This window comes from Falco punctatus (assembly GCF_963210335.1).
Source record: "Falco punctatus genome assembly, chromosome: 4".
NCBI lineage: Eukaryota > Metazoa > Chordata > Aves > Falconiformes > Falconidae > Falco > Falco punctatus.
In genome coordinates this window covers 9,302,174-9,328,082 of record NC_137583.1, presented here as the reverse complement: position 1 = coordinate 9,328,082, position 25,909 = coordinate 9,302,174, and the positions used below count along the sequence as shown (strand labels likewise).

The window sequence follows — 25,909 nt, the reverse complement described above, 5'->3', positions numbered from 1 at the left end:
CGTTTGATCACTAACCTATTTCAATGGGAACACACAGATGCAGTACTCTGTGTTTCCCTCTGGTTGTCCATTGATGTCCAGGCACCCCTTGCAAGGTAATAAATTTTCTCTAATAGAAGCCCTAGGTCAGTCACGGCTTTAAGAATTGGCCTGGAGCTCTCCCCCTTAAAGTCATCCAAAAGATGTTTTAAATCCCCTTCAAAAGCAGGTCTCATTATTGCATAAACCAAAACCCCAATGCAGCTAGGGAAAACAGAAAATAAACGAGAAAGGGTTTATACGCAATGATTTACCTGCTTCCTTGAGAGCTAAATATGTTACTTTCTAGATTACCACAAACACTGCTTTTCAGTAACTTTATTCTAGCCTCTCCATGAGCTGCAATGCTTCCAAATCAGTGCTGCAAAGTCCCTTACCCATCACCTCTAAAAAAATCTTCCCTTCGCACACCTGTTTGCTCCCTAGGAATAAGGAGCTTTCCTCCAGAGCACACCAGCCCACACAGTTGCTTTCTTAGGTGAACATGCCATGATGATGAAGAGTAAAAAAAAACCAACAACTGTCCTCTAGATCTATAAGCCAAAACAACATGCAGTGTCCCTGACAATGCACACACACTGTCCTGGTGGCAGGGTCTCTGAGCTGAAACTGAAGAATGACAAGACATGGTTTTTGAGAAATCCTCAGGCGTTTTGAATTTGCCTATCTATCAGTTCTGGACTTTAGGGAAGAAATAAAAAAGCTCCTGTTTAGGAGTTACACCGTCTGCATATGGAGATATTTTATTTGGATGCTATTAGATTTACTAATGGAAGAAGCAACCTCTGGCTTATTGTGGTAAAGAGCACCTCTACGTTTTCTGCAGCAGTAATTTTCATTACAATAGGAAAATCCCACTATCGCTAATCAATTCACACTCTGTCATCACTAATCAGTTCACACTCCCTCTTCGGGGTTATTTAAAATGCAGAATAATATTGACAAAATAAGCATTTTTATCTCTTTTCTATTGCTTATCTATCTGAACACAATTTTGGACATAGTTTTCTTGCTGAATATATATCTCCTGTTCTCTAGTACCTCATGCCAGATTGGGAAATTCAGTCAGATTTTAATGAAAAATTGTGAAGATAGTCATATCAATGCACTCTGCTGGCTTTCTGAGTGTGGAGTGAAGTGAGAATGATCAAACTTGCCAGTAAAATGTCTGGTTTTATTCTCATGAACAAGTTGAGCATGGCTGACCTATCAAAAACTGCAAACTTTGCAGCTCTTTAAATTTAATTCTAGGGCATCTAGATTTGAATTAACAGTCTAACTCTTCTGTCAGTGAGTGTAAAAGAATAATTTTTAGCTGGAGGCATGTATAAAATAAAGCATATATTTTACTGTAGATTTTTTTTTTAACAATACATAATAGGCAATTCTGGAAATAGTTTCCCATTTTAAGTTTTGTGGTTTTGGACTTGGAGAGCTGGTCTTAATTAACCATCTACTTTCTAACATTCACAGAACAGTTCCATTTATCTTTAACATGGTTTTCATTTTTCTCCTATTGGTGCCTGCAACTGTCTAAGACCCATTCCTCCCACAAGCCTCAGGCAAGTCATAGATTTACTAAAAGGGCCTCCAAACCCTCGGTAGTGTTTAAGATCAAGTCTGCATATGGGATTGAGAGTTTTACTTTTCGTCTTTTTTTTTTTTTTTTTTTTGCTTGCCATGATTACATTTCTTGGCTTTGTAATCTGGTTTCTCGGCTCTTCTGCAGTTTCATCTCCCCCCTAAAATGCATAAAATAAGCACTGCCTCAGTTGGCTTCAAGCCCCAGAACATTCATTCATGGTCTTTTTTATATGGAAAAAAATATTTCATTCAGCTAGAAATTATAAATATAAGAATTTTAAGGAGCTAATGAGAAAAAGGTTTCTGTCCAAATTGAAGCTTCTTGTCTTTGGTGCTGCATATTCCCCAAACTTTGCTGGAAGACACTGTTAGTTTGTAAGCTGATGCCAAGATTTCTATTGCTAATAAAATGCAGCAAGATAGCAGGTACTGTTAACCTGGAAAATGAACTGATGAATATATATTTACACCAATTTATTTCATGGTGAAAAAATTCTAACCTTAGTTCTGTCACCTTTTCCTTGCTGAATGACCAGAGAAACCTCTTCAGAGTAGTATGCATTATTACTCTTTCCACCAAATGTCTTCCAACCAATTGCTAACAGCCGAGTTTCACTGCTATAGTATGAGATCATTCTATAGTTTTAGAAAACTATGAAACCATTAAATTGATGTGGTAAAAAGTAAGAAAAAGTCTTAATCAGCTTCCACGTAAGAGTTTCATGGGAGAAAAGAATACCAGTAGTAGTCTATGTTATTAAAAGCAGCTATATGAATACATTAATTCTTTCCCTCTACAGTTGAGCAACCAATGCTTTACTACCCAAGCTTGGAGAAAATCAAGAACATAAAATCCAAGGTCTTGGGTGAAGCAGAGCTAGATGTAACTCTTAGCAATAAGTTACCTAACACAGTTTTAAGTCTCCTACACAATATTTACCATTTTCACTCAAAAGTAACAATATTAAGGAATTACTTATTACAAAAGAACAACAAAGATAACACACAGTTTTTGGACACTCATTTGGATCCTCACATCAGAAAAATTGCATAAAGAGATGGATTTCATGACAATAATCTACAGAACTTCCTTCAAATTCCATTGTCATTCTAGCTTTAATGCTAATAATGACTCTGCCTGTAGCTCCATTACTGTATTTCACATCTCCTCTTTTTTTCTGCTATTAGTATTCTAACCACCAGCCCCTCTGAAGGCCTTAGTAACACAGCATAACTGACTTACATATTATTTGACACAACACAGAAAAACTTGTAATGATATACCAGGCTTATTTGTAAAAATAGCTGTAAAAATATTATTTGTTTGACATTGCATTTTTTCCTATTTACATATTTGCATGTAGGTCTCCACTTGTGTGTGGCCTTGTCAAAGTATTAGGACAACATTTGGAATGTTAATACATTTTTCTACAATATTTAACCTATTTTTTCAGATAACACTTGGTCACTAGTCATCAAATAGCAGACGTGTAGGCTGTTTTACAAAACCTGTTTATTGGGGGATTATTTATCAAAGCATGCTTGTTTTTTCACATGTGCATTTGTGAATTATTAACATTGATAGACAGGGATCATTCAAGGAATTTACTACAAGACACCTGTATTACAGGAGTACTAAACATTTTGTTTACTGCTGGTCCAAAGCTACAACAGAACATCCAGGTTTTTTCTATTATGCATTAAATATCAAAATCAATTTAACTTACACTTTATCTATTTCTCTACTCTTACATCTAGGGCAAGAGACCTGGATCTTTTCTACAAATGTAATGCTCAATTTAGTCCTATTTTTAATGTAGATTAACTTCTTTTCTCCTTCAAAAGATGAAGAAAATGGAAAGGTTGCTTGTTTCTATGTCACCTTTACAAAATAATTTTTAACAAACTATTTTTTAGGCGAAAGGGAAAGAGATAAAATATATGTATGTACCTTTCATTCAAAATGTAAAGTAAATTTTTTTTGCACCCTTTGGATAGACACAACTCAATTTTTGCTAGAAATTTTCAGAAAAAGTGGCTGATCTTAAGGGTTTCAAGCAAAGGAAATGCTTAGAGTGAGCTGAGTCTGGACTTTTTGCTTTCCTGTGTATTCAGATAGAATCTCAATTATAAATAAAACTTGTTGAAACACTGAATTTCTACTAAGATAAGATTAAAAATGATTAAACGTGTAAATATTAAGCAGATAAATTATTGCAAGAAATAAAACAAATAAAAACCCTCCCAAAGATAAAAAATAAGAAAAAAATTATGAAGGTTCAAGGCTGCGCCTAACTACAGCAATAACATTTGAAAGGAGAGAGGAAATTTTGAAAGGTCATTTGCAGAGGAACTGGTTGAGTAATAAGTGATCAAAGATAAGAGAAAAGCCAAGGTGTAAAACATGAAGTCAATGTGATTACCAAGATTGCAGAAGGCGGCTACAGCGTATGAAAATCCAATGAGCAAGCCTTAAATAGTGCCTGCATAGAAAACTGCACAAAGCTATATGTAAAACTTTAGAAAAAAGTTTGAGAGTGCACTCCAACACAAAACTAAATAAGGAAGTAAGATAGCCTCCTAAGAGGGGTTGAGGATAATCTATCACTTGATGAACAGACATTGCTTAAAACATAAATGAACTGTTTCTCTATTAACAAAGGGGGTGGAGAGAGGGAGGAATGCAAGATATATATTTTGCAAGGGAGAAAGAAAATACAGACTTATGTCAGAACAGGGATCAAGAAATTAGTACATCTGAAGACTGACAAGACTCCAGGGGCAGCCGTACGTGATCCATCTCAGATTTCAGAAGGACATGACAAAGTAAACATGGAAACCTTTAGTGCATATATTCAAAACTTCTCTGGAAAAGTAGAGGTATGAGGGACTTGATAGAAGCTAACATAGTACTGATATTTGAGAAGGGAATGAGGAGACATCTATGAAAAATACAGACATGCAGTCGTGACTTTGTCAGTAGGGAACTTATGGGAAAAACTAAATTACAGGACAGAAAGGGGAACACCTGGAAAGTTACGATTTAATTAAGGACAGTCAGCAGAGATTCACACAAAACGAATCATGCCTAACAAATCAGATTTATTGAGGAAGTAACAGAAAGACCAGGCAAAGGTTAAGCCATGGACATAAGGAAAGCTTTTGATACAGTACTGCAGAAAAGGCTAAGCCTGCAAGGTAAGAAATAATAAGATAAAGAGTGAACGACAGAGTAGATGGAGCACTGAAAAATGAGTTTAACTGTGCATAACAGCTGATAGACATAGAAGACATGCTTCTGCAGCTACCCATATGTCTGAAATTAGGAGTCTGGAGTGAATCCCTACTCTGAACAGAGGTCAAAGAATCCAATTTTGTTTATTCTTCTGATGTTTTTTTGATTTTGTACATTAAAGAAAACAACTCTCATTACTGCGCCATTAAGGAAAGAGAGATCTCCTGGAGAGAAGTTAAACTCATTCCTTAATTTCTGAGTTTCAGGGGTTGTCTGGGCCAGCTCTAAAGAGATATTCTAATTCCCTTCTCTAGCACTTTATTGGCTATCCAGCAAAAATACACAATGGGATGCATGGAGAATGCAAGGGTGATTTTAGTGAAGATACAAAAACTCTGTCTTTGTGGTATGTGCATAGGTAAGAAAGAATCAATACGCAACAGTTACAGAAATCTGAATTAAGTAAAAGGGGCTATTGTCCTTCCCTTCCTGAGAGTGGTCAGGTGGCCTCTCTCATGACTATTCACACAGTTTCCAGATACAGTAGTGGGATGCAACAATCTTCTGACAGGGTTTTGAAACACATCACTTACCACATCATCTCTGTCTTCCCACTCGACCTCAGAAAGATCCACACTACTGTAGTTGGGCTTCCTTCGTTTCTTCCCCTCTTCATACTGGCATAAAAACAGGTGAAATATTTAGCAAATCCCATTTTATTTGAACACAGATTTTGTATTAGAATATTTAAAAAATTGCTGGATGTGTGCTGATTGTATGTGATAGGTATAAAAGTAGATAGCTTAATTCACACAAAGTGCACCATATTACTGCATAAATGTCTGTGAACTAAAAACCTACATGGTTATGTACATAACCTCTTGCCACGATACATCGCTTTTCTTGATGGACACACTGGGAAGTCAAACAGCAGTTGTACCTTCTTCTCCCCATATGGAAAATATGTGAGACATTGATCTTGTAGTTTATGTTAAACGTCTCATACTACCTCTTTCAGCTGTACAGGAAGTTATATTTACTATAATCTTATCAACAAAATGTTTACCCATTACTCTTTTAAACAAGATAAGGTGCAAGTCTTGAGAAGTATGGTGTTAACATTTGCTGACACTCCATTTTATCTATGACTTCATGGGGAAAAAAGTAATGTACTAATAATGATAATTTATAGGTTTTGTCACTAGTCACTCTTACACTGTAAATCACACATTTAAAATAAACATTCTAGTGACAAATTGATTTGACACCGAGGTGTTTATTACGTAGGAAATTCTGCCCTCTGCTGAACATTCAAAATCAGAGAGCCTAACTAGTATAAACAAAATCCTTGCTTGATGGAAGAAAAATATATTTAGAAAAAAAACTGTGAATAAAGAACCTAACTGGTTAAGAAAAAATACAATAATATATCTGGAAAAAAAATTGGGAGAGGATCAGCGTAATGTGAAATCTGGTCTTTTATCTGTTACAATGCATATAAGTGGGAGGGAAAACCACAAGTCTTTCTAGGAAGTATGACAGAAGACATTGGGATACTGTGAAAAATCGCCAGATTGTTATTGTGACTTCCCAACAACAGTATCATAGAAGGACAGAAAATGTACTTTGTAAGGCAGTATATACAGCTGATTCTCCTCCCGCAGGGCAGGACCAGCTATACCATAAACCAAATCTGTCAGTGTTTGAGACAGCCAATTCATCACTGGGGCCAGTGGTGCAGGAACTTTCAATCATATTCTGCAGATTACAGAGAGACTAGAGCAGCCAAAGAAAAAACTTGCTCTCTGAGCATTAAGGTTATTCCCATCCTGACTTTTTCCTCTCCAAATTAAAAGATTTTTATCTGAAGTCCACAGTTGCTTTTGTAGACCAGAGTATTTAAAACTAGGCATGACAAAATCCTCCTGAAAAACAACAAACTTTTAAAAATATTGACTACTAAATCATAGTCACAATGAGATTTCGAGATAGTGGTAACACTGAAAAGTTTTTTCTAGCGCAGGCTTCGCTGAGCCTCCTTCATTTTGGCTCATAACACCTTGAATACTCCAATTATTTCTACAGATGATTCTTTCGGGAAACTAAGTGGGAGAAATCCTGAGTTAATTCTCATTCCTTCTTTTGAATAACAAAAAAATCCTAGCAACTCTGTTGGCGTAAGCCTTAGACTAACATCTGAGAGTTTGGGCAGATTCTATTGAAGAGTACTTTTCTTGCCCCTCTGCTAGAAGCCGCCATTCTTGAAACAACAAGGTTATCTACTTCTGGCTAATGCTATTCAACAGATGGATAGAGAGATGTAAAGAATTTCTGCTTTCAGCACATGCTTATACACTAGACTGCAGCTCAGCTCTACAATTAATTCTTGCTATGTGACAGCTCTGATAGCGAAAGAGATGACTATACCCAAATACTGAGGAACAAAATTTGCAGCCAATGTACTTAAATCTCACAAGAATAAAATATGAGAGGATAAAGTCCAGTTCATTAGCAGGGCTTGATTTTCGTAGCTATGTTTTGCAAGCCTTTCATTATGGCTGCAGCTATATCAATATTATCTTTAATCTTTACAAGGAGTAATTATGTCTACTCTCTGTGGCTGCACCAATTAACCAAGCGAATCTTTGTTCTGATTTAGTCATTCTAGAATAGAAATGGCTAGTCAAGCTCTGAAATACCAAGAGCTGAAAAGTGTTACATAAAAGTTAGCTGTGATCATTTGAGTAGAGCAAACAGCTCTTGTACTGGTTCCAATGTTTAATTACATCCTTACTCACAGATGTTGAAGAGCTTCTGGGCTATACTGCATTCTCAGACACATGTGCAAATCCTTACTTATGACAACAGGAGTTGATCTTGTGTGTCTGACAGCAGAAGGAGGCTTCAAACATAAGGCGAACCATTTGCATCATATTGATTATGGGGTTTGCATTTATTTTTATCATATAGCTTCCACACTTTGCACTCAAAGAACAAAAATGAAACCCAAAAGTAATCAAATGAGAAGCTGGATAAAACATTCAAAGTTCTGCAGCAAAGCCAGAATTGGAAGATTCGTGTCTTAAAAAATCAAATAAGCAGAAACAAAGACAAAATCCCAACACTCGAGCAAGGGAAAGGGCCTATAAGCACTTGAAGGAACTGAAAGTGCAGTTTTTCAACACATTTAGGACAGGAACTAATAAAGTATTGAGATGCCAAGCCCCTCACCCAGCTCTTATATTTCAGGGGCTACTGTTTAATTGCCTGCACAGTAATTCAGTAAGTGAAGAACAGATTTATGTTATTCAGAAAGGGATGGCAGAGAAAACAGAAGCCAACTTCAAGCAAGGACAGGATACCAAAAAATAGCAATTATTTGTGTATCCGGGTAACTTTGCTTACAAATTTAATCTTAATGAAGATATTACCTTATTCCTAGCAGTAAATTTACCTATCTTCATGCATCTGTAACTAGGGCCTAAAACATAAATGCAAATAGACCAAGTTATGTTACTTCATAACACTGCTGTTTAACTGGCCTCTTTCTAGTTTGACCACTTAACTAATGTCTTAGAAAAAGTTATTCACGGACATAGAAGCAATTTATTAACTTTAAAAAGTGACATTCATCTATATCTTTTTCTCTGGTAGCAAACCTAACCTAACTTTTTATCTCTGAGACTCCTGGGTGAAGTATAAAATACTGATTGATGGCTGAAGCCAAACCCATCTGCGACATTACTATAAAGCGCTGAAACAAATTATTAAGGGACCCACTGGGAAAGACAGAAACTAAGAGCTCTACCAAATTACTCTGATTTAAGTGCATGAGGAAAAGAGTTACATTTAAACTCTGTGCTGTTAATCTACTTTGACCAGTATAAAATGTGTGGTGAAATCATCTAGTAGTTAGACCCTGGAGGGGAAAGAAAAAAAAAAAAAAAAAAGATACTGAAAATTTTAAAATATCTGGACTGCAATACAAGCATCTTTTAGTCTGCTCAAAACTACATGATAGATCCAACAAATTTTTGTTTGTGGAAAGAACACAGGAAATGATTTTGTTTGGTAATCAGAATGAGTTTTATCTTACTCAGTGTCTTTTATTTGAGGCTTGGCCAAACTCTTATAGCACCGGATGATTCAAACAACGCGTGATGTATACTGTTTAAAGACTGAATCACATTTTTTCACCAGCCTGTATACAATCATTTACATGTGCCATTATTAAACTCTTTGCTTTGATTTTTTTTTTTTTTTTTTTACACGAGCAGTCCCAAACCATCTGCATTGAATATGACCAGCCACGTGTTTCTAAAGTCAGAATGTAGCAACCCGATCACTGAGGGAGCAAGCTACATCTTAACAGCTGCAAGCCTTGGGTCTAAGGTGATTGGAATTTCTCAGACGTGCTCCATCTGGATAATGGGGAGGTAGGAGAGAGTAAGTTGCTGTGATAGCAGCCTTGGAAGTATCAATAGATTTTAGTGAAATTGTTTAGCCACACTTGTAGAATCATCTGTGAGAAAACATTATAGCAAGAAAATTTACCTCAGCCAAAAGCTTGAGGTAACAATTATGTCAAGGGAAAGCTCTTCCTTGCCAGACTACTGTCCTATGTACAGAAGTAAAGAACTGGAAACTAAAAAAACTCCTCCAATCTTAAAATATAGCATCAATTGATTAAGTTTCATCTTTTTGGATTAGTACTTCAAAATTGGGATAATGTATTAATCTAAACAGAATATGATAATTATCCCAATATTTTTTTTTTATTTAGAGGAGACAAATTTGAACATATGCAAATAAGGTTTGCTAAGCTTGAATTCTACATAATTAAATACACAATACAATTGCATTGTAACTGTAACTTACATTAAGCTATCCTGTAAAGGTTATCTTGTCTACGAAGTTTGATAGGAAAGGATGAGTGAATAAATATCGGAGGACAAACATCATTAACTAAAATTACACGCTTTCCATATAGTTTTAAATAAAGAGACACAGACTGAATACACTGTCATTATTGCAATTCCCCAGTCTAGCCAGTTATTCAGCTACCTCCCTTCACTAAGATTCTGGACACTAATGTTACCACTTATTTCTTGTCTAGTGTAGCTGTGATTGACATAATGCAAAGACTGCAACTGTTCAAATGGAAACTGCATTGAACCAGACTGTACTGGTCAACTTCATGGCTGATGGTGAGACCTTTACCAGCTATCCATCCTGGCATAAACTGCTGCTGAGTCACACTGTCCCTTACGGAGGTGACTGTGAAAGGCTAAAGCTCCTTTACACCAACTTTAGGAGCGGAATCATCTGTTTCTGCCAGCAGTCCTTCAAGAGTGTCCTCTGCTCTTTGCAGGAGCATACTGCTGCTTCCTTCCATGGCTGCAAAGGGGAGCATGTCCCTGAGCCAGGCACTTCTCCCAAAAAGAGCCGTGCCACTCTCTATGTAAACGTGCACAGAAAGGAGGGGGAGGGGGCACTTACTTCCTGCTTTTCAGCAAGGGTTGTAATAATTCCAAATTGCTGAGTTTGTAAAATATGGATTAAGTCCTTCAACAGTAGTCCATTAATAAAACAATAGCTCTATCATAAAATGCTTAGAGTTTAAATACTATGGGACAAAGACAAGATAATGGAAAATATAGTGGAAGGTCGTGAGAAGATCGGGCAAGAGATCGCTTCAATAGACTGATTCGTACTCTGACATTTAAAAAAAGAAAACAACAGGAAAACCAAAACAGTAGTGAAAAATTCCTTTTGCTGCTTCACCTGTTTATGTAACTTCACCCACAGTGACTGAGCTTTTGTTCACCACACATTACACAGCCGCAGAACATTCTGCCGGGGGATACATGTGAAGCAGTATCCTACCCCAATGTAAATCCCTATTGCTTTGCTTTTAAGCTCTTTATTTCATGTGGATTTTTTTCTCCTGCTCACATGATCCTAATTTGTCTTTTGTGATACTTCTTTTTCACAATATGCATCTAGTTTGTGGCCTCAAATGATCTTTTCTTGACCTGTACTTAATCTTGCATTTGTAGAACAGGTGCCCAGCCCAAACCAAAGTTGATTTCTATTTTAGTATTTAAAAAAAATTAAAAAAATAGAAAGCTAACAAATTTATTCTCTTAGGAAAATAGGAAGAACAACTTCCCTTTACAAAGAGAGACTTTCATGACAAGCCTATTATTTAAGATGTCAATCCAGAAGTTCCCAGGTTATGGTTGGCAGTAAACGGATTTTTTTTTGACTAATTTTTTCATGCCAGATGGCAGTGAGAAACTGCCACACTATAAAATTTGCAGGAATATGGCAGAGAAAACCCAACAACAGGAGCCATGTCATTTGCTAGGGAAAAGAGAATAATGCAATTCTAAGTTTCCAAGCAGAGAAAAAGTAGGAAGTTAGATGTCCCATGTATGCAGAAGAACCCTCTAGCAAAGTAATAGAAGAAAATAATTCTCATGCCACGTGTATTTAAATTACTCTGTCTACTTCCACTCATAACGTGTTTGCATTACAAATGGTGCAGTGATGTTTAAGTTGATGAAACAAAAAATGGAAATATGCAGGGTGAGGTAAAAGCAAATACAAAAACCAGCTTTAAGTCACACACCTACAGACTAGACAGAGTACATCAGCTGAGCTCACATTTTCAGGTGGATTGCAGTTGATTAGCAATGCGACGTGTATGTGATTTACTCCACTGAAAAAAACCAACCCCTCTGTTTAGGATTTTATTTGCATTCTCAGGACCTTATCATTTGGGATTATGTAAAACTGGCAGCTGCTTATAATTATTTGGGGTTTGAGTAGAAATAATTAAAAACATCTGCCTTTATCTTAATACTACCAGACTTAAACCCATGAGCTCAGTTATACCTAACTTCAAAGCTGAAAAGCAAAGAATAAAAGAAAGCTTCACATATTGCTAACAAATTTTCAGTGATTCATTTATATGTACAACCAGTTATTCAACAGCCTTCAAACCTTTAATTATCTTTTAAATATATGTAATTTTGCATTTCTAATTAGATAGCAATTTAATGCTCTCACAGGGATTCAGATGGGCTGTCCTTTTTGAAATGTAAACTCCAATAGGAATAATCATTGGCATTGAAGTGATTGAATTCTTCAGTTATTTAAATGAACGTGAGGCATTTACACTGTTCAAATCATTTAAATATTCTGCTGTCAGCTACAGCTGTAGAGTTTTATGGAGTCACTGAATAAACCAAGGGTAAGTGTAGGTTATCTTACGTTCCAAGCGGGACTCCCCAGAGAGAAATGAGATTTGTTGCTTATGAAAGGCTAACGCTGCTTAAGTGGGGCATTAATGTTTCCCCTGAGACTTGGATTTCTCCGTTTTTCTATATTAGGAGAAACAAATTTTCCCAGAATTTACAGCTACAAAAGACTTAACACTGATCTAGCAATCTTTAAATATACTCCAGGTCCTTTAGCTTAATACGATATATCGTGACAGTCAACATTCTAAGTTTAAAATGGTAACTTGCTCAGGCAGCTAAACCACCAATATATTTTGGTGAGGGTATTGTGATGTATACACAGGCTTTGATTTCTGTGTGTAACATTCTCCGTTAAGACTGATCAAATTAGATAAGCATGCACATCATTTTATAGAAAGCAACATAGCAATTTAATTGCTTTACAGTGATAAAAAGAGCATTCACGTACAGCCAGTCAAAAAATCACCGTTACTAGCCTTCCAGATCTTATACTGAAGGTACAAATGTATACCTTGGTCTTCTCAGAGAGAGAGACGATTTTGATTCAAATTCAGAAATATTACAAAATTCTTAGTCATCATGGATGTCATTAGATTGATTTGCAACTCATAACACATTCTTAATCTTACACTTATTGAAAAAAAAGGTAGAAACTGAATAAAAGTTGCAATTTTATTCCATAGCATATGCATTTGTCTTTAAATGCGTACTTCCTTTGATTAAGGAACTTGAGCTCCTTGATCAGGAACTTCAAGTATTCTACCCTAAATTAACCTAATAATCATTGAAAACAAAGTCTCTCATTGCTCCCTGAACAAAAATACAAATTCTATTGCCAACTACAAATCAAAAAAGCCACAGACTTCACAAAATCTACGAGCAGCATTGCTATTTATTATTCATTGAAAACCACACGAATATTTGGGCTGAGAGGCAACAGTATAACCCCCTAACGCTAGATAAGATTCACAAAGGTGTCGATCTGTGACTATGGCAGACACTAATCTTTCAGTGGCATTCCTTAATTTCTCTGTAATCCCACTACACTTCCCTAAGAAAGCAGTTTTTCTCTGGCATCAACATTTAACAGACTACACAGTGACAGTTACAGTAATGAGCAATCAGCCACGATTAATATAGTGGGATTTTTACTTGGATGTAAAAAGTATATATCGCTTGTTTATTCCTTTTTCCTTTACATTCAGTAAACTCATTTCTTTGGCAAACTGTAACATCACCATGACACATTCTGCATTTTGAAGTGCAATGGACCAGCTCACTGCAGGTGCCAACAGGACACTGGAAAGCAGCAATGGACTGTGACACAGCCGGGGCTCAGGACAGCGTTGTCCCCAGGCACACATCCAAGCACCTGTGAGTAGCTTCACAAACCACATTACTGCCTTGAAAATCTCGAAACTCACTTTTGAACTCTCAATCAATTCTCTCTCTCTCTTTTTTTTTTTTCCCTAAACAGTAAGCCGTGGTTTTAAACGAAATATCAAATTCAAGATTACGTTACACATATTGAAATATTATCTCGTGGGAAATAAAATACTACTGTGTAAAAATACAGACTTTCAATCAAAATGCAGCATATGGGAGCATTCTGACATGACATTATTAAAAAAACCCAAACAACCGAAGTATCATTGCCACCAGCTATCATTTCTTGAGTTACCACTGGAATATTTTTGACTGGCAATGCACCCTTATAAGGGATGTCACATGTAAAAACATTTAAAAGATACTAGTCTGTGATGTAATTTAAAGGGGGTGGGGTGGGGTGGGAGGAAAGTCTTCGAAATACAGCAAAAATATGACAAAGGCTTTCTTTTTTTGCCTTTTTTTTTTTACCTCCATGTAGCTTGCAGTTGCGGTGCGTGCCTGGACGGTAACCCCGCCGCCGGCCGCCCGGTCAGCATCCCCCCCGCGGCGGGGCTGCAGCGCCCCCGGCCCGGCGCGCCCTCGGCGGTGCTGTGGCGCCACCTCCTGGCCGCTGGCCCGCAGCGCAGCCGCCTCCCGCCCGCCGGGAACACTGCCCGGGCCGGGCCCCGCCGCTTGCCGGGGTCGGTCACGGCCAGGACAGGCGGTCACCGCGGAGAGAAAGCCGGACGAAGGAAGAAAGAGGCGGCCAAAGGAAGGGGAATAAAATCTGGGTCCGTGTGCTGCAAGGCACAGGTCATTTGCACTCAATCATTTCACTGGCAATGCCCCACACACTATCGCTTTTTAATCTCCGACAGGAATTTCCAAGGGATTCCTTATTCCCTGCTCATCATGATTTACTAAGTCCTTTGTCAAGACTCACTGCTGTAGCAATGTCTTCTAGAGTGGAAAGTAACAAAAAGTTCTTTCCCATCCCACTATGGCAACAGTCACCCCTGAAAACTTGCAGGCAGCACAGAGCTGGAAGCCTGGAGCCCGCTCCAGCAACTGCCATAAACCTTGACCAGTACCTCCCATAAATCTCGACCAGTACCTCCCATAAACATCGACCAGTACCTCCCATGCATCCAGAAAGTACCTTCCCCTTCTCCCTTCAAGTCCTGCCACCAGCTGCCCACGTGTGTGCAACCCATCAGCCCAACTGAAAGCCAAGTTCATTCAAAAAAAAAAACCAAACAACCAACCACCAGCAGAAGAAACAAGGGAGGAAACCTCCAAGAAAAACATTTTTAAACATAAACCCAGTAGGGTAATCAGCACAAAAATGTAGTTAGCTTAATGATTAAATATATGGGTCAGCATCAGATAAAAATGTGGTGCAGCAGGAAGCACTCTTGCTCGGCGGCTGCCGGCGATCCTGCCTGTCTGCCATGTCCCCCAAGACAATTCCTCAGAAAGCAGCACGGCAGCTCCAGAGCCAACAGATACAGCCGCTGGGGTTAGTAACGCAGGAGTCTAGCAATTTTCTAGCTTTACATCACCGTAGGAATATATGATAGCAATATAAACCAGCGTGGATCAAGTAATCGATGTAACTTGAATGTAAACTCTAACTCACCCAAATAATTTTAGATAACACCTTTGGTGCACCATCTCATTCCACTCCTACATGCCTATTTTCACACACTTATTGTCACAAATTACAGGAATGTTTTGCCGCTGGTTACAATGGTACCAGGATTTGGCCCGGAATATTAATCTAAGGGCCAAGCTAGCAGTCACTTTCACTCTCAAAAACTCCACTGAAATCAGCAGAAGACTCTCATTACGCACTACTGACAGAACCCAGCAAAATGACCCAGCAAAAAAATGAAATGAACAGACCATGAATATTTCACAATGAGTTCCCTGTAGCTGGCAGCTTATGGGCTACTGCCCAACATTTTGATTTTAAAAAGAAACTGTTGTGTAAGGTAATAAGAGCCTTGAAAATGTACACTGGGGGGCGGGGCAGAAACCCACCTTTTACCTCATTAAAACACACCATCCAACAGAAATGAGGAAGGAGGATAACACCCTTTGTCAGACTGACTTAAAGCTATCTACCGTTCCTGGTTTTCATTACCTTGTCTTTATTAAAATACCTATTCAGTAACAAAAAAGTACTAATATTTTCGAACGAAGTAATTTGCCAGAAGAAAAAGGGACAGTACAGCAAATGCATATTTTTTCAAACTCTTACGATGTAGATAGGGAACTTTCAAGTATATATTCCTATGGCTTGTAAATATAGGCTGTCATATCTACCTGTGACACCTGAAGACTTCAAAAGTATTTTTAGGAAACAAGACCAAGTCATGATTTTAGTATTATGAAAATTAAGGAATGCTACAAAAACCAATACATTTATATCAAATTAATAATTGGATATAAAAAAAATCCACCATGGATTTTAATACATACAGATATAAGAAAAAAATATTCTGAAACTAGTGGCCAATCATCAATTAACAACAATTCCCTATCACATTTTTCATTGCAACTGCTAAAAATTGTGAAGACAACTTATCCTCACGCTGGCATTTCCCCCTGCCACCAAACCCCCCACCCCAAAAGAAATAAAAAATGTTTAATATAAAAGTTTGCATTAAAGCACAAGAACATTTATTTCAACTTTTTAACCACTGATGTGAAATAACATAACTAGTCTAATACACATTTTGAAATAGAAAATTGTAGGAAAAGGTAGAGAATGCTATGGCAGTCAAATTTTAGATCTAGTCAGCGTGCTTGTAACTTTGGCTCTTTTAAGCAATTTGTAGGTTACGTCTACGGTGCAGCTGGATGCCAGATAAAAGCAAAATTACACAAATAGTCACTTGACATTGATGAGCTAGCTGAGGGAAAAAAAGCAGTGAAGATGCAGCAGAAGAGACCTAAGGTGCATTAAAAATCTATGTATATAATCCAGGTGCTCTTAGGGGATTTTGTACAGCCCCTATTGCTGCCTCTTCTATGCTATGGTTACCAAATAAAGCTCAGCAGGCAATCTCAATCAGAAAGAACATGGAAGCATGGATAAATAAGAGGTCAGAAAAATATAGACATGACAACAAAATACCAAAATGCAGAAAAGAATAGAAAAACATTGCAGCAAGACCGAAAATATCGGTTGTTTATTGTGATGAGAAGATTCAATAAGATAACTACCACAAATTATTACACGAAGTAAGAAATGGAAAGTAAAATATAGATCAGGAGCTTCTGCTTCCCATATTCTTAATATAAGAACTATTTCTAAAGAAATTTTAAAATCAAATTCAAAATAAAACCTGTGCATAAAATTGTTACGATATGAAAAATCACTATTATGAGAAGTCAAGCAGACTGGCAGAAACGAGTACGTTATAATGGATAACCGAAGTATCCACTCTAATAAGTCTTAATATTAAAATGTCAGAACCAAATATTTATGAGCAGAAGCCTATGTGGAATTCTTAAGTTATACTGAATGCTGCAAAATTTTCCACATCCTCTTAGCTCCTGCACCTTCCTCAGGAACAATCATGTCGGACACTGCTGAAAATGGGATTCTGAACTAGATGGGTCTAGGTGTGGTGAATTGATCTCATAAATCCTAAACTTACATACTTCTCAAGTATGTAAAATCTTGTAGAGACAGAACACATTTTGACTGAGGCGTGAAATGCTCTGGTATCAATTTAGAGTTTTCTATCTTCCTTAAGAATAAACCTCTTCTACTGAGGCTGGAAGTTTTTCACTTCCTAATATTTATGTATTTGGGTAGCAAAAGGCTTAATTCCCATAAAACAAGAAGATACAAATTCATCACTATGTCAAATAATCTGTGGGGTGTGTAGAGGTGGAAAGAAACTGTCACTGGAGCATGTTAATTTATCTGACTGGGGTCTGAGCTTTCTGTACCTGGATATATAGCTTTAGTGACTCACCACTGGAATGGTAAAAAAGCCAATGGTATAATGTGCGAGAGCTATTTCTGATAATTGTACTGCTTATTGGTCATTAATTTGCTAAATTCTCTACAGGTATTGTTTTCCTTTCCACAGTTGTGAAAAATTCTACCATCCAGAATCATGGGTGACATTCTTAGAAGAAAAATGACAATTACATCATTTATTTTAGAATTCATTCTGAGATACTATAATGTCTGCTTTGCTATTAGATCGTCTGTCCATTTTACAATGAAGTTACTGAGAAAATGTTTTTCCATTCACCCTTGGAACCTCTCTACTCCAGTTAAAAATAAATAGGGAAATACAAATGTTCATTAAGTGTGTGATTCCTAGTCCAAATCTTAGAAAGACAAATCCTTTTTGCTGAATTAAAACCTCAGATATACTAATGACTTAATAAATCATACTTTTCAATAATTTTATTTTCATATGAACTTATTCATCCAATTAATAATTCTCTTTTCTACTAAAATATGGCTGAAATCAGACATTACTTGAAGGGTCTGAATGAGAAATACATATGGCATCCATGTGTATACAGCAGTGGAATTATTAATACCAATGCTTTGCTAAGAGCTGATAGTGATGGAACACTTAGAAGTCCTGTACCTAAACAATGATGCAATCAAGAATGTAGCAGTTCTCTAGGGTGTTAAGTTGATAAACATTTGTGTAACAGGCACTTCTATGTTTTTTTTGCTGTGATTAATGCAAACAAGATGATAAGGGAAACTAAAGGTAACATTTGCTGCTATTTCTCTTTTAGTACAAAAGTCCCTTGTGCCCTATTTTGCTTAAGAATACGCTTTATTGAAATTTCTACACATATATTAAATTAGCTTTAACACTTTAACATGACAAATAGGGGTTATTACATAGCAATAGAGCATTCCGGCATTCCATTTCAACATAAAACGAATATAATTATAGCAATTTTTGGCTTTGCCATTTTGCTGTAATGGAGGCCTACATCTTTTGCAGAATCAAATTGTACATTTATTTTCCTTGATTTTTTTCACACTAACCTTTGTTTTCAGAGGTAAATTTATCAAGAATTATAATATTATAAAGTCATATATAAATAACTGGTCTGTTGTATTTAATTCTTTAATAAGTATTATGTTAGTCACACTAAAAGAAAAATAAATGCAACATATACAGCTAAATAAAATAGATCAGTAAATAGTATTCTTACCAAAGGCCTAAGTTCTGGATGAGTTAAAATATATCCGTTGTTTGTAATTGCAAAAGCGTATCCATGAATACCTAACTGTTAAAGTAAATGAGAAAGAAATACTAAATTAGCATGGTGTCCAGTAATTTCTTAAACAAAAAAAAAAAACAACAGGCAAAAACTTAGTTACCCAGGTCTTAAAGCTGGCATTCCTAACCTTTGTCCACATAGTATTTCCTTATGACATATGCAAAGCTCTGATCCTTGACATTTTGTGAAAATGACAACCTGTCATGGTGATGAATTCAGCGTATAGAACATATTTTAAATGTCATGCACACTTTGCTATCTAGGGCACCTCTATATGCTTTAGGGTGAATTAGATATGAGACATACACCATAGCATGTGACAAAGCAAAGGGATACCAGAATTTAGTAAACTCACATATTCCCAGGAGTGGCTAGGTTCATCTTACTTCACTTGTTCAAGAGATGTCATAAAATAATTTAAGTCAATGGTACTGAATGTACAGTTATAGTGAACAAACAGTGGCCTGTCGTAAGAGATGTTTACATCTTCCAGTCTTAAAGGCATTTTACCTCTCTGTGAATTCAAATTCATTGGGAGCCACAGAAGGCAGCATATTTCTACTACAGAAACTTTGCTAAGTTTACGTATTTGTATCGAGTGGAAATATGGGAGATAATTTGAAAACAATGAAATGCTTTATGAGGCCTAACAGTATATGTAATCAAATTTAGCACTGTACTTATTTAAATAATAATACCACTCTTTTACCAATATGCCTATTACACAGTTGATTGCACCCACTGAATGCAATAAATGTATCTTCAAATCATTCATGTGGTCATTCAAACATCCCTTCTTAGCATAAACTTGCTGCTAATGTAGAAGCTTTCTGCAGCTTCAGTATGCAACTTTTACTGTGCAAAGATACATCTCACTATACTTTCACATCCTTTCTTTTTTTCAGTTCTGAAGTACCATAATATACCATCCCATATATCTTTATTTAAGTATCTTAATGCACTGAGGTACTAAACCCCAAACAAGGGGGAAAAATAACCAAAACCCAACCCCAAAACTCCAGAACTATTTTGCTTTGGTATTTACTTTACAATTCTCACTACTAATAACCTTTTTATTTTACTTCAGTACATTCTTAAATGTTTCGCTGAGGTGGGTCCTTAGGAATTTGTCTGGCATAAAGCAATGTAAGCAAGGTTGACAAGTCAGAATCATTTCTAAGATGGGACAGCAAGTAGGACAGCAAGTCTGTTGGCTTCTGCAATTTTCTGGAAATATAAACCTGAGCATGATATTATGGCAAGGTCATAGGGAAAACATATGAAGTAGATTTATACTGTCTTTCTGTGAACGATTGTATATGGTCAACTGTATCTGCCATACAGAAGATTGTTTCATAAATTAGTGGGTTTCCTAAAGCAATAAACTTCAGTGAAAGTAATAGAAGGTGATATGTTCTTGGCATCTCTTCATAAAGGAGGGATAACCAAAATAATAACAGCGGACATATTTTACCTATTATAGCATGACAAGTGAACTAGCTGTTGGCTAAATATCAGATCTCATGTATAATTGTCTGTGTTGATAACTGCAGAATGACATCCAAGTCAGGTAAGGAAACAAACGTGGGTGGTATACTTCACAGGAAAAAAATATTTGCCTATTTGAAGCATACCCAGACTCCAAGGGTAGTATTTTAATGTGTTGTGCAATATGTGAAATTGCATGCTCTCTGCACTTAAAATCTTTGGTTTGAGAAATACTACCACTTACAGCAGTACTGCCACTTTAAACCTTGAACTCTGTCTCTAAATGACAGATTCAGAAATGAAAAAACTTTTTCTAACTGCTGCAAAATGCCACATGAAAACTAAGCATTACTAAATCCAACCCTACCTTTTTCAGGGGAAACTGCCACTGACATCTGGGGAAGTTTAGGCTAGATAATGACTGCTGAAAATAGCTTATTGTTATTATTCATCTTCCTCGGCATAAAATCCACCTCATCCAAGCTGAGTGAATTCCAGGTCAGCAGAATACTATTTCCAACCAATCATTTTATATCCCTGTGTGAATTTTATTTCACATGCTGCCTCTACAGGAATGGGTCCCAGGGGTGATTATGCTCTTGCAATTGCATGGTCTTTTCACTGTTCAGAAATGTTTACGGTATGTGAGACTGGAAGTTATAACTCAAGTGATTTCACTAACCTAACTGTATTGCATGATACTGGTGCCTCCTGTAATAATCCTCTCTCACATTACATCCTGCAATATAAAACATACCTTAAAATAAAAAGTCTAATATTCAGAAAGAGGATTGTATATTACTTGCACAGAAAACTAAGTCTTAAAAAATATTATATCAATACGACAAACCCAGAAATTCCAATTTTCCTACCTATCTTCTCCTTTTCCGACTCACTCCAACTCTGCTGCAATACCTGTTACTCAGGCCTCACACTCTCTCTGGGTTCTTGTATTCAAACTACGTCCAGATCTTACAGCTGACTTCTGAATAACACCGTTGTGACACAGCCTTTTCTATCCAGCTATGCACAGACAGGTTTTCATTTCTGCAGTTACTACAGTGTTGTTCTTCCTTCTCATTACGAATGAAACTTGCTCTACCCATAGCTCCTTAAAAGGCTGCTCCAAACATTGTTTCCATTGCTCCAAATTTTGCTCCTTTCTCGTCTGCCTTCTACTGATTCTCTATTTCTGCACACACAAGTATAATATAAGCTGTGGTTAACTAACTTTGGTGATTAGGGCACTGAGACTTTTCTCTGTTATTAATCCTAACCAGCAATGTCTCTGTTTGCTATGTTTTGATATCAGTGTGTAGTCATCTGCTGCCTTCTCCCATAGTCTGCAAACTTTTTTCCAGCTGGGACAGCTTTTCTGTTCTGTTGGCATAGCATCTAGCCTAGCGGAATCCAGGTCCCAGGAAATTACTCCAACACACTTTGTCAACATTATTGCCAACATTTTATGCATTACTTTTATCAGATTCTTGTTTAATATAATCTTTCCAGTTACTGCATATTGATCTACCAAAACAATTTGGTAATTGATAATGTATTCAAATTATAATTAAACTCAATAGATTTTTTTTTTCTCCTAACTAGTATTATGTACAAAAACATGTAGGAATATTCAAAGGCACTCACAAGCCATCTTATTCTTCCAATTTCTTAGAAATCAGTGAATGAGAGCATGGCAGCCAGTTAAGTGGAAAGTATGACACATAAAATTATGCTCAATACAGATACATGTCAAAATGTAGCTACTGCAAAATAGCAAAAAAAATCTGCTAGGAATTAACTGGAAAACATTGATTTAATTTTCATTTGTAAATAAAACAACATAATAAAGTATTTCAGACACAAAGAAATAGTGAAATACTAAGGTATTGCATCAAATGTAAATGAAAAGTAATTACATCTTTGCATTTGCCTGAAGCCTACTTTTACTGAGTTACGAACATCCCACAGTAGATGAAGTACGTGGAATTTTGAAAAAAATTATGATGATTAGTTTTTTAAGCATTTTAGAGTAGAGTTGTCTCTGACTTTGTAAAACTAAGTAGAGGGAATTTTCTAGCAAATACTGGGTAGGAGCGGAAGAACCACTAGTCTGCTAAGCAGGAACTTGTTCAGGTTCCCAAAATGTGCCACTTGCTTGAATTCAAGTAGACAACTAATCTGGGACATGGAATTTGAACAGGTAATGCCACACACAGGCAGGAAGCCTACAGTAATATTAAGGATACATTTTTATATGGTTTTCATACAAATTCACAGAAGTTTTCAGTATGTATTTCTGGTTATTTTGTGTGGTATTCCGGTTATACTGTATGGTTTAATCATTTCATTGATTTTATTACAGACAATATTACCTTCTAAAACACACTGATTTGCAAAAATGTGAAGATCAAGGCATATATTCATTTTGGTATTAAAAAATTCACCCAATCTCAGACATTACAGAGCTACATTTCCTGAGGAAAATGAGTGAAATAGTGGAGCTATTTCAATATAAACAATTTAAATGTGCTAAATAAATTATGTTATATTATACTGAGTATAAAGGACATGTTATCATTTGTGTATTACCTTGTATTTCGGAATAGTTTTTAAAAGCTCTTTAACTGGAACATCTGTGCCAACTACTCCCAGAAGAATCCCTTTAGATCTCTGAAAAGAACAATAAAAGATGCACTCGGAACCACAATAACAATGAACATTCTCACTGCTCATTTCACATTGCAGCTACTCTGCACAAGTGAATAGATAGACAAATCATTTAAAAAGTGGGGAAAGCAGGCACTGGTACAACTCATCTGATCAAATAGCTATTTAATCAATAACACTGCTCCTCTCTATCCGCAATTCACATAGAAAAGGCATGCAAACTTTTGATAGCTATTGAGCCCCTCAGCAGAAAACTTCCTCATGCAAAATAGGTTTTGATTTAAAAACACATTACTGCCTTCTTTGCAAATTTCTTCTGCAATTTGATAAAAAAAAGGAGAAAAATTAAGCATTAAGGGGAAAGTACGTGTCATTTTCTTTAATAACCTGTTAAATTAGCAAAGATAAACAGATCTATACATATTATACATATGACTAATTACATTCTGAGTTTATGAAATAGAAGCATATGAGTGCAAAGAAGAAAAGGATATAAAATATTTGCTGCAAAAAGGTAATATAAAAGTAAGAAAACCCAAAGGCCCACCATCATCTGAAATTTTGTCTTAGACATAGGGTTTAATTATTTTACTATGGTTTCTAGAGTACAGTTATTTGGGATTATTTGTCCACATTTTTATGTTAACATCGGGTTATTCACTGCAGACAAAATAAGAAGAGAAAAAAGATTTTTAGAGTTGGCTAAAATCTTATTGGGTCCCTGAAAGCAACTTCACTGCAGTCACCCCATTATCACATGACAGAAATAGTCTGAATACTTACAGTCTCATTTTGCTTACTAAATACTGGCATGGCAACAGTTGTCATCAACACCAATCCCTGATCATCAGCAAGCTATATTTGAAAAAGAAATACTATCTCTAAGAACTAAGGAACAATTACAGACACATGATTGCATTTTTCAATTACATTATCTTAATTTTCAATGAGATAAGGCAATTTATCTAAATGACACTTGGGTAGTTAGACTTGCAGTCAGTGCAGCCCAGCCCAAGCTGGTCTCCATATACCAGCTCTGCCCACCCCACCATCTGCACTGGCAGGAAAGATGCCTCATCTTCATTCCTATTGCAGTGTCCCATGACAGATACAAAGGGGCTAAAATGTGGATTGTGGAAGCAGCATGTGCAGTAGCAAAGCAGTTGGAGCTCTGTTCTACATCTTTCCCAGTGTCAGCTCTGGCAAAATTGCCTCAGGCTGTTTTCCCCCAGCAAGGAACAAGAGGTCATGAGCTCCATACACTTTGCTCTGGTCCAGACTGAGATCTCATCAGCTAACACAAGCGGCAGAAGGATGACCAGCCAGTTAGGATCCCAGGAGCATCTTTGCTCCATCTGGTTTCAGTTTGCTGGACAAAGAGGTGGCATGAAGCATTAGATGATTCTGCACATCAGGTTTCAACATATTTCTTCAATTTAGGGAGAAAACAGATCTCCTGACCTTGGTTCCATTCAAGAGAAACATGTAGAACGCTTATCATTGGCCATAAGAGCGTGACATTGCTCACAGGTATCAACTCCCCAGATTTTGAGAACACAAGTCATATATTACGACCAAGATATTTGATGAAGCATGTTTCATATTAACAAATCAGACAAAGTCTAGAACATTACATGTCTTGCAGCTCCCAGTCTGCTTCAGGAGGGTTTCAGTTTCCTAAATAAGTATATTTCCTGAAGCATGGCACCATCTCACTTGAGCAGTAATATTTGCAGACACCAGACGGAACACAAATGGGGTTTAGTATCAAGAAGGTTTACATCTGATAAGGAATCAATAGGGATATGAGGTGGAACCAACTTACGATCATGTTTGGGTTTGTTTGTTTGTTTTCCTTTTTAATAAAAAGAGATATTTCTAGCCCTGATATGATCCTTGCTCTATTATGAAATAGTAAATTATTAAATAAAAACGCCAACAAAAAAATCTAAACCAACTACTCTACAAAACACTGGGAGTTCAGAGGTTGCACTTGAAAATCAAATGGGGCTGAACTAGCATCAGAATTTACTCTCCTTGGCCAGAGTAGTACAGTCAAGCACGCTGACATGATTTGTATGGAGAGGAGCCTTCTGTGGTATGACAGTCAATAGTCCCAAACACATACATGTACACTAGGAAGTGAAAAAGCATTCTGCTGATTATGGGGTGACATCTTGGAGCGTTCAGAGATTTTATATGATTGCCCAGGGTTGTTGTTCTCTGACATGTATTTGTCAAGTATCCATTCGGTATTATTTTATGAGTCCACTCACTCTCATGAGATGAGAAAAATATTCATCGGATAGGATGTCAGCCAAGGGACTGTCAGTAAAGTTTTAGTGTGTTTGAAATTCTTCAAATGGAGAAAAAAATCCCAGTCTGGAGTTCCTGGGAAAATCTGAGATAACAGGTCATTAACTCTTCACATTAACTCTCAAAACTAACTATGGAAGCATGCAGAGAATGATTGCCCTGTAATTATGATATCTGCAAGTACCACCGAGGGTTGGCTGCTGCAATCATTTCTATATAAGTGCAATCTTATAGTCCAGCCTGTTTGTTTTTTTCTTTGTTTGGCAGATGAACAGGTTGTCGGCCACTTCCATAAGTGGAGTCAGCAAATAACGGGATGATAGATGACTTGCATTTGCAATGTTCCACCGAGTCACCAACTCAAGCTGCAGTATTTGCTTCACACAAATAGTTAGATTGCGGTTAGATTGTGAGGAATTATCTGGTGCAGAGGAGCACAGCTTTATTCCCTGGGCAATGACATTTTGGCAGAAATACTTTGAAATAGTAGAATGTTAGCCACTGGGTATTTCTGCTAAGACAATTAATGTGAGAATCCATTAATAAATTGCAAAGGAAGACATGATCTAGGTATTTTGCATTCTTACTTTGCAAGTCTGACAATTCCTTACACACAGCAGAACTCTGTAACAGCTCATGCAATGTTTGAAAAATTTAGTGATTC

General features: G+C 36.7%; 1 protein-coding gene across 1 annotated transcript in view; it reads right to left on the bottom strand.

The window, feature by feature from the left end:
* The window catches only part of CACNA2D3 (calcium voltage-gated channel auxiliary subunit alpha2delta 3), a 492,915-nt gene that overhangs the window by 123,921 nt on the left and 343,085 nt on the right, over positions 1-25,909 (bottom strand). The window contains exons 15-18 of the mRNA XM_080385033.1: positions 23,713-23,784; positions 22,852-22,932; positions 18,706-18,780; positions 5,452-5,535 (exon numbers count right to left, since the gene is read on the bottom strand). Of these exons, the coding sequence (XP_080241159.1) occupies positions 5,452-5,535; positions 18,706-18,780; positions 22,852-22,932; positions 23,713-23,784 (312 nt within the window). The remainder of the gene's footprint in view (positions 1-5,451; positions 5,536-18,705; positions 18,781-22,851; positions 22,933-23,712; positions 23,785-25,909) is intronic.